The sequence below is a fragment of the Aotus nancymaae genome, unplaced genomic scaffold (assembly GCF_030222135.1).
Source record: "Aotus nancymaae isolate 86718 unplaced genomic scaffold, 86718_ANA_hifiasm-v0.15.2.pri h1tg000006l, whole genome shotgun sequence".
NCBI classification, from domain to species: Eukaryota; Metazoa; Chordata; class Mammalia; order Primates; family Aotidae; genus Aotus; species Aotus nancymaae.
The window spans coordinates 63,596,129-63,612,615 of record NW_026988417.1 but is presented as its reverse complement, the minus strand read 5'-3'; the positions used below and the strand labels follow the sequence as shown (position 1 = coordinate 63,612,615).

General features: G+C 34.1%; 1 protein-coding gene and 1 long non-coding RNA gene across 2 annotated transcripts in view; one reads left to right on the top strand and one right to left on the bottom strand.

Moving 5' to 3' along the window:
* Window positions 1-4,149, top strand: part of LOC135269901 (uncharacterized) — a 113,525-nt gene extending 109,376 nt beyond the window's left edge. Inside the window, exon 3 of the long non-coding RNA XR_010338155.1 lies at window positions 3,943-4,149. This is a non-coding gene — a long non-coding RNA (uncharacterized LOC135269901). The remainder of the gene's footprint in view (window positions 1-3,942) is intronic.
* Window positions 3,056-7,204, bottom strand: FDCSP (follicular dendritic cell secreted protein). Its single transcript, XM_064364378.1, has 4 exons — window positions 7,148-7,204; window positions 5,090-5,122; window positions 3,885-4,081; window positions 3,056-3,072 (listed from the first exon to the last, which is right to left on the bottom strand). The coding sequence occupies exons 1-3, from the start codon at window positions 7,202-7,204 to the stop codon at window positions 3,905-3,907; spliced, it is 267 nt and encodes an 88-aa protein (XP_064220448.1). The 3' UTR covers window positions 3,056-3,072; window positions 3,885-3,904.
* Window positions 7,205-16,487: the final 9,283 nt, after the last annotated feature.

Genomic DNA, 16,487 nt, shown 5'->3' with positions numbered 1-16,487 from the left:
ACCTTTTATTTTCCTCATAATATATTACAATATAAAAATTTTTAAAAACTTATTGTGTTTATTTACGATTTTCTGCCTTTTTCCACTAGAAAATAATGGTCCCAGTCTCTAAACCTATGCCTAGCACATATTAGAGAAAAATTTGTTGAGCAAATGATTAACTATCTGTGCTACTTGTTTAAGTTGCAAATTCCTGCCTAACCCAACAATACAAAGTCAACATTGTCAAGCAGGAATATTCCTAGAAATCTGAATTACAGATAAGCAACTAAATAATATTTTTATGCAGATCAAAGTTTTGGAATTACTACTTTTCTCTAGATGAGGCCAGAACCTAGTTAAGAAGAGCTCCTAAAGTGCGCAGGCATAATATGTTTCCCCTTAAATTCTAACTTACTTCATAGAAGAGCTAGCACATATGGATGAGGGATAGATTTTTTTGGGCTCTGTTTTACTGTGAGTGTATTAGAACTGACCTTCCCCTGAATGTTGGGGAGGCTGGTCTGTAGCTGGGCTCTCATTTAGTGACCGCAATTAGAAATCAGTGTGTCCCTCTGCTCTTATTTGATTTCCATGCTAAAGTCTTGGATCCTCGAGGGAAAACTAGAAGCTTTCTTAAGTGACCGTGAGGAGGATCTAATAGGTGGTCCATGCCTTGCTATTCACCTTGCTCTATTGTTGTTAGTTGCCTTCAGCTCTCTTGGTTTGATGCCCACAGCTTTGACCAGAGTTTCAACTCTGCCTGTGCATTATTGAATTGACATAGAACTCTAAATAAATACTATCTCCTAGATATATTAGCTGTTTTCATAAGAAAATAACTCATCAGGCTATATTCACTCTGTATCTGCATGAAAAGTTGATAGAAATGTTATTTAGTGAACAAGAATATTATTAAGATGTTTATTTTATCTTTTGCTTCTCAGTTAGAGGTTGTTCCTAAGATTAATAGAATTTTATGTATTTATTAGAAATATATTCTGAAGTATTTTACTCTCATCTTTTGCTCTTTTATCTTTGTCCAGTGAAAATAAACATCATTCAAAATACCAATTTTAAATAAAATTAAAAACAAAAAATGCAACAAATAAAATACCAATTTGAGTGTAGAGCTTATCTAGTAAATATTTATTGGGCATTTAATTTGTGCCTGTTTCCCTGTTAATAATCTATTTATCCATTAATGTTCAACTCAAAGTCACCTGTGGGACCTTTCCTAATTTGTGTAGGCAGCTGGTTTCTCCACTGCTTTGGAGCAAAAAGCTCTGTAATTTTTTGGAGCATTTATTACATTTCTTGAAATTTTGTATATATTTATCTCCCCTATCTAACCTGTAAGATCATTAAAGAGAATCTTTTTTCCAAATCTCCAATATTTAGCACAATAGTTGACAAAAAAATAAGTATAGTCATGTGCTGTGTAACAATGTCTTGATCAATGCCTGACTGTCTACGAGGGTGATCTCATAAGATTATAATGGAGCTGAAAACTCCTATTGCTAGGAATGTCTTGATGATCCTGGCCCCTTGTAGGCCTAGGCTAATATATATGTTTGTGTCTTGGTTTTAAACAAAAAAGTTTAAAAGTAAAAAAAGTATATATATTTAACAGTAGAGAAAAACTTATAGAATAAGACTATAAAAAGATAAATTTGTATCTTTTCTGTATCTTTATATTCTAAAGATAATTTTGCATCTTTATTATTGAAGAAAGAAAAATATGGTTTCATAAGTTTAGTGTAGCCTAAGTGTACAGAATTTATAAGGTTTACAGTAGTGTACAGTAATGTCCTGGGCCTTCACATTTAATCACCACTCACTGACCCACTCAGAGCAACTTCCAGGCCTCCAGGCTCCATTCACGGTAAGTACCCTATACAGTTGTACCATTTTTAAAATTTTTTATACCGCATTTTTACTGTATTTTCTGTGTGTAAATACACAAATAGTTCCTGTTGTTTTATAATTGCCTATAGTATTCAAGAATGATGTCCAGATCCACTGGGTGAAGGAGATAGCTGATGAATTTTAATAGAAATGAATCTAGTAGTTAAAAGTAAATGACAAGAGTTTTTTTTCTTCAGAAAATTATAATGACATCAAATGAAGCAGATAAAATAAAAGATCTAATCTGAGAGTTAAGGAGAGATGTCAGATTCTTAATGAAACAAAAAAGTGGGCTAGATTAGATTAGATAGTAGATTAGTGGCACAATAGATTACTTGCACAGCTGGCTCTTCCAAATTTCAGAGCAGCCATTTGTCTTTGGCCCTTCTTCAGGGCTCTGATTGTCTTTGTTCTCTCTGTCCCTCTCTCTTATTTTACCATGACTGCCTCTCCCTGGTCATGCAGTAGCCTCCAATCTGTCAGCTGTAAGGTTAGGAAACAATGCCTATAAAATTAATTTACCAAATTATACTGATGACTGTTTGGTTTTCTTGCTGTCTTTCACATATTTTACTTTGGATCACTGACTTTAATACCAATAAATATTTAGATGTTTGAGGTACCCCTAATCCCTAAAAGTGACCGAGGGAGACAGCAATTTCCCTGCTCAAGTGCCAAGTGGCTCATTAGGCTGACCTTGATTTGTAGCCAGCTATGGATGAATGGTGGCAGAATTTCCATTATTGGTGCTAAGGGTCTTAGCTATGAACAATTTAAACTTATGGTGGAGAAACATAATCTTTATTCAAAGAGAATTTTTCTAATTTCCTGATAACCAACTTGTGGAGACAAAGGCAGTCACTGTGACCCAATGAAAGGCTTATTGTGCAAGTAGCATCTTGTCAGATGACTTTTGTCATATGCTGTAGGACAGTTTATTTTTATAAGCACCTGCTACCTCTTCCTTCTCCAGTGGATTGCTGAAGAGTGAAAACAAATTGAGTGTTTATTATGGAATTTGTGGAAATTAAGAAACCAAGATCTTTGCTTTCATGTTTATTAAACAAGACCACTAAAGATATTGACTAGAGAATGCTGTGTGCTATTTCAATTACATTTGTTTTTCTTTTGTTAATAGGAATTTTGATTCTTCAGGAAAGTGGCTCACATTTAATTTTAGGTGACCTGAAATAAATAACAAACATATAGTTATGAGTTGCATTGGATCATTTTCTCAAAAACATGTACATTTTCTGCATTTTAATGGCAAATATTGGCTTTAAAATATATTTAGTTCAAAGACTGGGAAACCATCTGCTCAAGAACATTGAGTAGATGTAAAAAGAAAGCAAAGGTCTTTAGTGATAAATATTAGCTGAAGGATTTTTTTCCCTTAAACGGTCCTCTGGGTTCCAATTTAATCTTCAGTATAGACAATCTCCCCTCAATTTATCTATTAATTGACACACCATCCACTTTGTTTTTGGTATGATGAAATGATAGGGGTCACTGTTATAGGTGAAGCATGAAGCCTTTAAAATTTTACTATAATGTGATGCTCGAGAGCTAAATTTGGAGTTTTAGTATTAGAAAAATTACATGATTCTCTAAGGACTAAGCTGAAATCTATTTTAAACTCTAGGCCAACTTCATCTACTATGATCTCAACCTTGGTTACTCTGAGTCAGTCCAAAATGCAGTTATTGACAATAGCATAAAGTGTTACAGATACTTTGTAAACAATATTTTAATAACATAGGGATTGTTTCTGTTACATCACAACAAAGGAGGGATTTAAAGCACTATGCTGATTAGATCATAGAAGGGCACGTATGTATCTCTGAGTGGGCACACAGGACAGTATCTATCAGAGAAAAACATTAAAACAAATTGAAACTGAAAGGGGCCAACTGGGGACATTGCTAGCATTTTTTCCCCTTGAAATTATGAATTCCAAACTGCAAACTTAAACTATGATTGTAACTATGTGTACTTACCATATATTTCATCTTCAATTTTATTCTGACTTTTCCTTCTTGTTTAATTTTTCGTCAGGAAGCGGAGTTGTAAGAAGAGACTCACTTACTGGAACAGGAAAATTATATCTAAGCCATGGATATCTTTGGTATCTTTGAAATGGAAATGGGAAAAATGGGTAAGGGAACACTAAAAACCCTTCATCACTGTCACTGATCTGTTGAAAGAAAGAAATTAAAGGGTTTAGTTTACTTTTTACAAAGAAGAGAAATAAAACAGTTTTGCTTTTTAAATAATGGGACTTCATTTTTAGGAAGAGATTTTAGAAGCTATAAAATTCTTTATTCTTTCTGTGTGTACTATGGACAGAGAGTTGATTAATTTGCATCATTTAAAAATTATTTAGAGATACTCATGTTCCTGTATCTTTCCACTTAAAGCTAAATATTTTCTGGCAATCAGTTCGTTTACCTACGAGGCCAAGATGAATGTGGTGTTGAGGTGCCATAAAATGTCTCCCTTTGCCTTCATACAAGGTCTTTACCAAAACCACATGTTGGAAACAACCTCTCTCTTTCAGTATCTCAGTTCTTTCTTCCTGCTTTCCCTCTCAATTATCTATTCCTATCTCTATTACTTTTGATATTCTTAACTCTCTGTTTGTAGTTTTTGCGATAAAATCATGCTTTCCAGATACTAAGATTTCCATAAATAAAAACAAATCTTTAAACAAGGCTTTCCCTCTTCAAATTTTATTTTCTTTTTGTTAAATAATTTTAGATAATTGTTTAGACCCAAATAATCCATGAGCGAATTTGCCACTGGGAGGATCATCGAAGCTGGCCTACATCTCTTAATGCTCGGGTTTCATTTTTTACTTTCTTTGAAATGGGTTTTATAGAGCTAAGGCAAAGTGGAGGCCTGAGCAGTTATGAGCTTTTGTTAGTCTAGATAAATCTAGTAAAAAATATTGTAACCCAAATAATCACAGAGCAATTAAGATTTCAATCCAATTCTTACCATGACACGAGATGTGGAGATAATTCCCTTTCTATGAGCACAGCTCAAATCCCTGAAGTCTAAACCTCAGTTGAGTGCTAATACCAAGAGCTCTCTAGGAATCTCTCCACTGTTTGGGAGGTGTAGATAAATGAATATCTTTAACAACAGTTATGAATATTTCACATGTAAAACTTGCATGTAAAAAAGAGAAAAAGTAACTTACACTTCTTTTTTCTCGGTCCTGGTCTTCAGAGACCTAAAGGTAAAATAGTGAAATTAATTAAACTCATGTTTATGAAAACACACAAGTAAATATATATACACACACGAGGAAAATAATTTGACAATGTATTAACTAATATTGTTTCATAATAACCATTTAAAAAATATCCAGACTTACTCTAGAAAATGTAGAAATAATTTTCCTGAAAAGTCTTAATATGTATTCTTAAATGGCTCAAACTCACCACTACACCAAGGATATGTGGAACTGAATTATGCACTAAACGGTATATGACTTATAATATTTTCTGGAATATAATGATAAAAGGGCAGGTGTTAGGTATTCTTACAGAATACAGTATGTGTAGTAGAAAAAACCCTTAAGATTTATGAATCAAGACAAAATATACAGTCATGCATTGCCTAACAACAGAGATAAGTTTGAGAAATGTGTAGTTCAGCCATTCCATCATGCAAACATCACAGAGTACACTTACACAAGCCTAGATGTTATAGCCTACTACATACCTAGGCTATATAGTATAGTCTCTTGCTCCTAGACTACAAAACTGTATGGCATATTACTATCCTGAATACTGTAAGCAGTTGTAACACAATGGTAAGTATTTGCATATAAAAAAATCTAACATAGAAAAGGTATGGCTGGCCGGGCGCGGTGGCTCAAGCCTGTAATCCCAGCACTTTGGGAGGCCGAGGCGGGTGGATCACGAGGTCAAGAGATCGAGACCATCCTGGTCAACATGGTGAAACCCCGTCTCTACTAATACAAAAAATTAGCTGGGCACGGTGGCGCGTGCCTGTAATCCCAGCTACTCAGGAGGCTGAGGCAGGAGAATTGCCTGAACCCAGGAGGCGGAGATTGCGGTGAGCCGAGATCGCGCCATTGCGCTCCAGCCTGGGTATCAAGAGTGAAACTCCGTCTCAAAAAAAAAAAAAGAAAAGGTATGGTAAAAAATACAGTATAAAAGATGGAAAATGGTACGCATGTATAGGTTATTTACCATAAATAAACCTTTTAGAAGTTGCTCTGTGTGAGTTAGTAAGTGAGTGGTGAGTGAATGTGAAGGTCTAGGACATTAATGTTTACTCCTGTGGACTTTGTAAACACCGTACACTTATGCTACACTAAACTTACGAAAGCATATTTTTCTTCCTTTGATAATAAATTAACCTTAGCCTTACTATAACTATTTTACTTTAACTCTTTTGTAATAACACTTAGCTTAAAACAAACCAATTTCACAGCTGTACAAAAATACTTTCACTCTTTATATGCTTTTTACTCTTTCTTTTTTACTTTTAAACTACTTTACTTAAAACTGAGACACAAACATATACATTAGCCTAGGCCTACTCAGGGGCAGGATCATTAATATCACTGTTTTCCACCTTCACATCTTGTCCTACTGGAAGGTCTTCAGGGGCAGTAACACACATGGAACTATCATCTCCTATGACAATAATGCTTTCTTATGGAATACATCCTGAACAACCTGCCTGAGGCTGTTTTACAGTTAACTGTAAAAACATAGTAGAAGGAATAAACTCTATAATAATGATAAAAGCATAGTACAATAAATACACAAGCCAGTAACATAGTTGTTTATTATCAGTATATTATGCACTGTGTATAATTTTTTGTGCTCTACTCTTATATGACTGGCAGAGAGTAGGTTTGTTTATACCAGTATCACCACAAACACATAAAACACATGACTTAATGCATTGCCCTATGACATTATGATGGCTACAATGTCATTAGGTGGTTGGAGTTTTTCAGCTTCATTATAATCTTTTTTTTTTTTTCTTAAGAGATGGGAGCTTGCTATGTTGCCCGGGCTGGTCTTGAACTTGTGGGCTCAAGTGATTCTCCTGCCTTGACCTCCTAAATTACAGGGATTACAGGCATAAGCCACTGCACTTGGTAGCTCTGTTATAATCTTATGGGACCACCCTTGTGTATGAGGTTCCTGGTTGACAGAAATATTCAGTACATGTCTGTACATAAATATTTTGGAATGTACAAATGGATACTTACTGGGAAACCGACAGCCACTGCCAAGATGGCTGTGATCAGAAGGAGAACTTTCTTCATCTGCAAAATGGAGCAATTAAATAAAAAATAAGAACTTTCATTTTATTCAGAAATATCCTAGAAGTCAGCAAAAGACCACGAATTCAAAAGATCCAGTTACAGTACACATTTTTTTAACAAATAGCTCTTTGAATTTGAGCAAGTCACTTACAATCTTAGTGCATCAATATATTTGTTAATAAAGAACTTTTTTTTTAGGTCAAATCAAAGGAGCTCTGTAATTTCACAACTATATTATACCAATTGCTTTAAAAATAAACATTCACATGTTAATAATAATAATTCCTGTGTAACAAAACTATATGTGTATTCCTGAACTTCAAATAAAAAATTAAATAATACTTCTATGTACTTGATAATGAAAGTAAAGTTTCTGGAAGAAATAATGCCTTGGTATATACAGACGATGTTAGTTTGGAAGTAAGCAGTTATTTAGTGATCTTGCAGAGTCTATGTGAAAGTAATGTAGGTGACAGATTTATTTGCACTGGTTCTAGGCAACCCCCCAAAAATCCATGATGTGAAGAAGGATCTTTTCTCATGCCTGCTAGCATAAAATCCATCCTTCAGTCCAGGGATCAAAGAGTAATTTTGACTTGCAAGTTGTATTATTTAATGAATAATAAAGGACTTTTCCAAAGCATTTTATTGTATTTTAATTTTCACTGTAGATTTCTTACCATATTACACACAGTGTTAAAATGTATGTTACAATATTGTTAATATTATATTTGAGAAAACTGAGCTAAATTAAAGATTTATTCAAAATTATACAATAGAGTATACAATAAAATACAGAACTTTTCATTTAAAAATATTTATTATTAATATAAAAAGCATGTATATATTACTTGATTTCAAATAATGGGAAATTTTCTGTATGGGATGGCATCATTAGGCATTAATCCTCTTTGTCATGGTGAATGCATTACATACTAAAGAATATGTGGGGGGATCTGGGAAAGGTAATCAAGTTGAAAGTGGGCAATTTCTTGAAGTTTCCCTCATATTTATTAATTTATTAGTTTATAACATTTTTCTTGATAACTGACTGACTGTGAGACGTTATGCTAGGTGTTGTCTATACACAGGTACACCTCTTTTTATTGTACTTCATAGATATATTGTATTTTACTAATTGAGAGACAATTTGTGGCAATCTGACATCCAGCAAGTCTATCAGCACCATTTTTCCAACAGCATGTGCTCAATTTGTGTCTCTGTGACATATTTTGGTAATCCTAGCAATATTTTACAGTTTTCAGTATTATAAGACACCTTAATATCTGTAAGATATTATTATAAAGATATAATATAAAGCTACAATAAGATTTAATTATATCTTCTATGGTGATCTGTGATCAGTGATCTTTGGTGTTGCTTTGATCTAATTATTTTGGGGTGTTATGGCAAAAATAAATGGCAAACTTATTTGATAAATGTTGTATATGTTTTGATCGCTCCACTGACTGGCCATTCCCCCAGTTCTCTTTTTCTCTCTTCAGGCTTTTTATTTCCTCAAATACAAGAATATTAAACTTGGACCAGTTAATAACCCTACAATGTCCTCTAACTGTTCTAGTGAAAGGAAGAGTCGCATGTCTCCTACTTTACATCAAAAGGTAAAAATGATTTAGTGAAGAAGGAATATCTAAAGCCAAGATAAGCTGAAAGCTAGGATCTTGCAACAACTAGTTAGTCGAGTTGTGAATGCAAAGGAAAAGTTTTGAAGGAAATTAAAAGTGCTTCTACAATGAACACAGGAATGACAAGAAAGCTAAAGAGTCTTGTTTCCAATATGGAAAAAGTTTTAGTTGTCTGGATAGATCAAACCAGCCAGCACATTCTCTTAAGCAGGAGCCTAATATAGAGCAAGGCCTTAATGCCCTTTAATTCTTTTTTTTTTTTTTTTTTTTTTGAGACAGAGTCTCACTTTGTTGCCAGGTGCCAGGCTGGAGTGCAGTGGCACAATCTCAGCTCACTGCAACCTCCGCCTCCCGGGTTCAAGCAATTCTTCTGCCTCAGCCTCCCGAGTAGCTGGGACTACAGGCGCATGCCACCATGCCCAGCTAATTTTTGTATTTTTAGTACAGATGGAGTTTCACCATGTTGACCAGGATGGTCTTGATCTCTTGACCTCATGATCCGCCCGGTTGGGCCTCCCAAAGTGCTGGGATTACAGGCTTGAGCCACCGTGCCCAGACAATGCCCTTTAATTCTATAAAGACTGAGAGATGTGAAGAAACTGCAGAAGAAAAGTTGGAAACTAGCAGAAGTTGGCTCATGATGTTTTAAACAAAGAAGCCTTCTCTATAACACAAAAGTGCAAGATGAGCAAAAAACGTTGATATAGAGGGTGGACCATTATCCAGAAAATCTAAGAACACTGATGAAGGTGTCTACAATAAATAATAGATTTTTAATATGAATGAAACAGTCTTATTTTGGAAAAAGATGCCATCTAGAACTTTCATAGCTAAAGAGAAGAAATCAATGCCTGGCATCAAAATTGCAAAGGATAAGCTGACTCTTTTTAAGGGATATAGCTGGTTTCTTAAATTGAAGCCAATGGTCATTTATCATTTCAAAAATCCTAATGCCCTTAAGAATTATACTAAATCTATTCTGCCTGTGCTCTGTGGATGGAACAACAAAGCCTGGATGGCAGTACACTAGTACAGCATGGTTTACTGAATCTTTTCAGCTCCCTTCTTAGGAAAAAAAAAATATATATATATTTTTTCAAAATACTACTGTTAGTTGACAATGCGCCTGAACTCCCAAGAACTCTGAAGCAGGTATACAAAGAGATGAATGCTGTTTTCATGCCTACTAACATAACAGCCATTCTGTAGCCCATGGATCAAAGAGTAATTTTGACTTTCAGGTTTTATTATTGAATAAATACATTCTGCAAGGCTAATAGCTGGCACAGATAGTGATTTCTTTGATGAATATGGGCAAAGTAAATTAAAAACCTTCTGTAAAAGATTCACCACTCTAGATGCCATTAAGACCATTTATGACTCATAGGAGACGAAAATATCAATAGGAGTTTGGGAGAAGTTGATTCCAACTCTTGTGGATGACTGAGGGATTCAAGGCTTCAGTAGAGGAAGTAATTTGCAGATGTGGTGGAAATAACAAGAGAACTAGAATTAGAAGTGGAGTGTGAACATGTGACTTAATTGCTTCAATCTAATGGTAAAACTTGAATGAATGAAAAATTGTTTCTTATGGATGAGCAAAGACAGTGGTTTCTTGAGATGGAATCTCCTGGTGAAGATGCTGTGAACATTTTTGAAATGACAGCAAAGGATTATTTTAAATACCAGATAATCTAATAATTTTGAGGAGACACGAATGTAAAATTCCAGTCAAGTTCAGCTTCCTACAGGCAGATTGTTAGTGTAGGAAATCAACAGTAAAAATTATACAAACACACACACATGCATACACTCACACATACTTCTCACAAACACACATACATATACATTGTCTAGTTTCTATGTGCAAAGCATTGTTCTGGGAGTTTTCAAGAATACAATGATAAAGCATGATTTCTTCCATATGAGACTTCCATATGGAAGACAGATATAGATTATTTCTATAATGTAAAACAAAGCATGATGTATACCACATGTAGAAATTGCAAAATATTGAGAGTATTTCGAAGAAGAAAGAGACAGGTTGAGGAGATAGTTTTGGAAAGGACAGAATTCAAGGAGGGAGTTTACAATATAATTTCTTTCAACTGGTTTTAAGAAGTATTCAAAACCACATTAAGCAAAGAAGTAAATAAACCACATCACAGACTCTTCCAGATCATATCTGGGAGTCAGGACATAGCATAATTACCGGCTATGTCCTTTTATTTTTATACTTATCAAGTCATGATACCCACAGCAGTTTATTGCTATGTGCTGTAGTATAATGCTCCAGATAAATCAAATGCATCTTCCTGGAGAATTTTATTCAAGAATTTACAGGAAAGACAAATAACTTTTACATTAAACTCAACATAAAATGTTATAGAATGGAATGTAAATACTGCATATATTTTAAAGATAAAAGTGGAGGCCAAAGAAATTGGCACTTGCTCAGACTTTGGAGACTCTCTGGCGGTGCATGTTCCCTCTCTTTGCTGACCTAATGGCGCAAAGTTCAAAATAAACCTGAGGCTCTGTTCTCATTCTGTCCGCACTCTCTCCCACCAGTGCTCTACTCCTACAAAGATTCATTTATGGTCACTCTAAAATAAATATTTACTACAGCAGGATGATGTTTAAAAAAATTTTTGCAAACACAATACTAAAAATGATTTTCTAATTACTAAGTCTACAACTTCAAGCAACCATTAAATGATAATCTCAATAATTTTTAATGATTTATGGAAAAATATATGAAGAGATGCTATATATATCTATATTTATAAAATAGATATACAATCTTAGTTTACAATAATATTTAAGACCTTTCTTACCTCAAACTTTTCAGTCGGTTCTTTCTCTCTGAGGCTGTTAGGAGAAATGGCAAGTGACTGGCCCTGGAATATTACAACTGTTTTATATACTCAAAGGTATAATGGAATGGAGAAATCTGTGGTTTGAAGGCCTCTCCCCTAGGATCAATTATTACTCATCAGCCGTCACAATATGTTGAAATTGGGGAATTACCAATGTTTAGTTTCATGGAAACTACTTAATAGTTACTACCAAATACCAAAATCTTTTTTTCCTCCAGATTTTGAGTCTTGTATATTTGAACTTATCACTTTACATGTTGTTGCTCCATTCTCTACTCTCACAATTTTTTCCTTTAATTTCCACAATTTAAAATACCTCCAAGCATCTTACTGGTACTGATTATAATCTATTGAAAAGCAGATTTGGTAGTGCTGGAATTTTAAGAAAATAAAAAATCTAAATATTGTTAAAGATGAGATTAAAATCTTTTGCATGATTCTTCTTTCAGCTTCTTAATTTTAGTTATTAGAATTAGAGCTTCATAGATGAGTGAATTGTCTTTTTGGGGCATTACAGCATCTTGTTTACCTTATAGAACACTGTACTCTGTTTTTCAACTAAAACTTCACTTACAACAGGAAGAGTATAATCATTAAGTGCTGGACTATAAACCAGAGCCCACACATTCAAGAATTACCGTAACTATGCATGCATATTGTATATGTCATTGTAAAGAGTCATAAAATTTGAGCTTTAGCTCATTTGAGAGCTTTCAAGAATATTGTATTATTGAATTCAAATTTCTGCTTCAAAAGACGTTATATAGTCCAGATTGTAGTAGTAGTGTGTGAAAGTCCCTTTTCTTCTTTTTATTTTTTTCTAGAAATCGGTTCTTAAGGGAACTCAGAAAAATACAGCTAAGTTTTTTTGAGGATTTTAAGCACTGAAGCACAAATTTAAATGCTTTATATATATAATATAATACAATCCCCCAAACAACCACCTTATGAGGAAAGTACTATGAGCAACACCATCTTATTTTGAGACTGAGAAGCAGAGAGTATTAGTAATCAGTGTGGGTACTATAACTAGTCTCTGGCAGAGATGGAATTGAGCACCAGCACCAGTTGGTTCTAAAACCCACATTTTTTTATTATTGTACTTTAATTTCTGGGTACAAGTGCAGCATGTGCATATTTGTTACATAGTTATACACGTGCCATGCTGGTTTGCTGCATCCATCACCCCATCATCTACATTAGGTATTTCTCCTAATGCTATCCCTCACCTAACCTCCCATCCCCTGACAGGCCGCAGTGTGTGATGTTCCCTTCCCTGTGTCCATGTGTTCTCGTTGTTCAAGTCCCACTTATAAGTGAGAAAATGCAGTGTTTGGTTTTCTGTTCTTGTGTTAGTTTTCTGAGAATGATGGCTTCCAGCTTCATCCATGTTCCTGCCAAGAACATAAACTCATCCGTTTTTATGGCTGCATAGTATTCCATGGTATGTATGTGCCACATTTTCTTTATCCAGTCTATTATTAATGGGCATTTGAGTTATTTCAAAGTCCTTGCTATTGTGAATAGTGCTGCAATAAACATGAGTGTGCATATGTCTTTATAATACAATGATTTATAATCCTTTGGATATATCCCGGTAATGGAATTGCTGGGTCAATTGGTAATTCTAGTTCTAGCTCCTTGAGGAATTACCACTGTCTTCCACAATGGTTGAATTAATTTACACTCCCACCAACAGTGTACAAGTGTTATTTCTCCACATTCTCTCCAGCATCTTTTATCTCCTGACTTTTTAATGATCGCCATCCTAACTGGCATTGGATGGTATCTCATTGTGGTTTTGATTTGCATTTCTCTAATGACCAGTGATGATGATGAGCTTTTTTTCATGTGTTTGTTGGCTACATAAATGTCTCATTTTGAGAAGTGCCTGTTCAATATCCTTTGCCCACTCTTTGATGGAGTTGTTTTTTTTTCTTGTAAATTTGTTTAAGTTCTTTGTAGATTCTGGATATTAGCCCTGTGTCAGATGGGTAGACTGCAAAAATTTTCTCCCGTTATGTTAAACCTGGAATGTTATTGTACATTCATTTCTATTTTGACCAGTTTGGGCTCATAGTACATTTCCCCAGGGCTGGGGATGACAAGTGTGTGTGTGTGTGTTCATGTATTATCCACTTCCTTACCTTAAACCTGTCTTTCAGTTTATTCTACTTCAATTTATTTTATCTTAAATTTCTCTAATGGAGATTGTCAATTGCCACTGAATTGTGAAAACCATAAATGATTTTCTGTCCTTGTGTTACTTCACTTCTTTTAACATTTAACTGTGACTATTCCCATTTAGAAATCTAGTTTTCTCTTCCTTGGCTTTGTTAAGCCAATTTTTCATGTTCTTTTTCTTCTAGTAGCAACAATAGTCTGATTTTCTGATTCACTTTCGTTGATTTATTATATGTGACAATTTGTCTTTTTAGTCTTCACTCTCTCTTATATTGTAATCTACTTCTGACTCCTTAAGCTATGTCTTCAGCTAAAACTCTTCTCTAATTACTCCGAGTCTTGTATCCAACTGAATAATCCATTTAGAAGTTTGATGGTACATTAACCCAACATATCCAAAACCTAGCTTACTATTTTTCCCTCTTAATCTCATCCTCACTTTTATTTAATCTCTCAGCTGATGATCATCAGTCACTCATTTATCCAAGCAAGAAATCTAAGACTCATCCTATTTTCTTCTTGTGCCTTCTCTTTCACCTCAAATGGTCATTAACTTTTTCCTCCTGTAATGCCCTGGAACAAATCTCTTCCATATTCTTTGTATTTTCCTTAGCTTAGTTTCTCATTCTCTCCTAGAGTGTCACAGTAGCCTCTTAATTAGAGTCCCTGTCTCCAGTATTATCCTTCTTCAATCTTTCTTCCTCAGTAATGCTACAATGATCCTTAAAGTGGTTTTCAAAATTTTAAAAATTAAAGCCACAGTAAAAAAAAGGCATTATGTATTATAACTCAGTACACACACACACACACACACACAGACACACTGAGACAAGGGTTTAATAAAATATATTTTACCTTGTTTACATGAGGAACATACTGAAATTTTTAATTTTTTCAGGTGTGTTCTATTGTAATCTAGTTTTTTACACACCTTTCATTCAATTCTAATTTATATCACTTAAATGTTAGTAGTGACCCACAACATTCATTTCTTAATGGAAATAGAAGGATTTAAATAGTAGCAGAATGCTAACAATCTAGAAAATGAAATGAACTGCTCAGTGTATTATTTTTACTCATTTTGAAGGCTTAAAATATTTTACAGTAAAATATTTGGAAAAATGATTTTTTTCTGAAACATTTTCTTCTCATGGGCTTATAAGCTCCATTAGAGCAAGGATGATACACTTTAAATTCTTAGGTGTTGGATACCTAGCATAGTAATTGCCCTATAATAGGTAATCAATAAATATTTGTGTTCAAAGAATATGCATTTGACTAATTCCTAATATACTTGGAAAAACAGAAAGGAATCACTTTTTGGAAGGGATAAGAAGATAAGAGGACTCTAATCTGGAAAAAGAAAGCCTAATTTGTATGAACAATTGAAAGTTGCTATAATGGAGTTCACTGGACAGTGAACAATACTTTCTGTTGCTATTGTTTATAATATAATTTTGTGCCAATGTATAAAAAATATGACTTAGTATGGAAATATTTATCCCAGAACTAATGTAGCAAAAGCATTCTTTTTCAGTTACATAAAAATATAGTTACAGTTTGCAGCAATTAAGCCTGAGCCTTATCCATGTGCAAACATGTAGGCAAACTATGAGACTCAGTTTTCATACATTTGGTGTATAACTAGAGACATTTTAAATATTTAGTTTAACATGTTGACTCCATAATGTTAAATGTTGTGTTGTGAACGTTGCAGATAGTAAATAATGTTAGCTGAATAGAAAGGAATATTTCTCTCTTAGCCATGTGTTTATCTTAAGAAAATAAAAATTTGCTAGTTTTATTTAAAAAGTGAAAAAAAAAAATAAAAAGTGAATCTGAGTAACTGAGGAAGAGAATAAACAGTTTTCATTGACTTGTCTAGTTATCAGTTACACTTGAAATGCATTTTCAAGGTGAAGCTGTCAACTCAACTCTGGATTTGTGGAAGGTTTGTATTATTTTCTTCAGAAAAGTACTTTGATAGAAAAACCTAACACAAAGAATATATACATTCTTTATGTTAGTATGTCTTTCCTGTATAGAACTGGATTCCGGGGAGTACTTTTTGCTTTCTTGATCTTTGGCTTCCATTTGTGTTGGCTCATAGATAGTTCTGATCAAGCCAGGAGGTTGTTGCATAAATCTGTGGCTATCCTATTACTAAAATTCTAGCCACCATGAGGCAGTAGGAATAATGAAGTCAAGGATGGATAACTCTAAGCTAAATGAATTAGGATTTCACAGATAAGACTGTGTTTAGATATTTTGATCTTCCTCTTTATTAGTTGTAAGTGGAAAAATCAGGCTTTCTGAATCTCAGTTTTCATCTGTAAAGTGAATTGTCTCTGGAATTGAGAATAGAATGAAATGAAATGTATAAAAGCACTAATCATGTGTCTGACAACATTAATGGTGGTTTCAGCAGCATCAGAAGCACTAGCTCAGGATATACTTTTAAGTGTAGCCTTGAGTAGATCAGATTTCTTGCTGCCACACATTTTCAGTGGTCCTCAGATACTTAGGTTCTCTGGCTTATATAAAGGTATATAAAAGCAACTTAAGTAGTAATCG

What these genes read in the sequence shown, in the direction of transcription:
- FDCSP (XM_064364378.1), bottom strand. Translation starts at nt 7,204, where the DNA reads ATGAAGAAAGTTCTCCTTCTGATCACAGCCATCTTGGCAGTGGCTGTC. An exon ending in CAGTGGCTGTCGGTTTCCCA is followed by an intron (nt 5,123 to 7,147) that starts GTAAGTATCCAT and finishes TTTTACCTTTAG; the next exon opens with GTCTCTGAAGACCAGGACCG. An exon ending in AGGACCGAGAAAAAAGAAGT is followed by an intron (nt 4,082 to 5,089) that starts GTAAGTTACTTT and finishes TTCTTTCAACAG; the next exon opens with ATCAGTGACAGTGATGAAGG.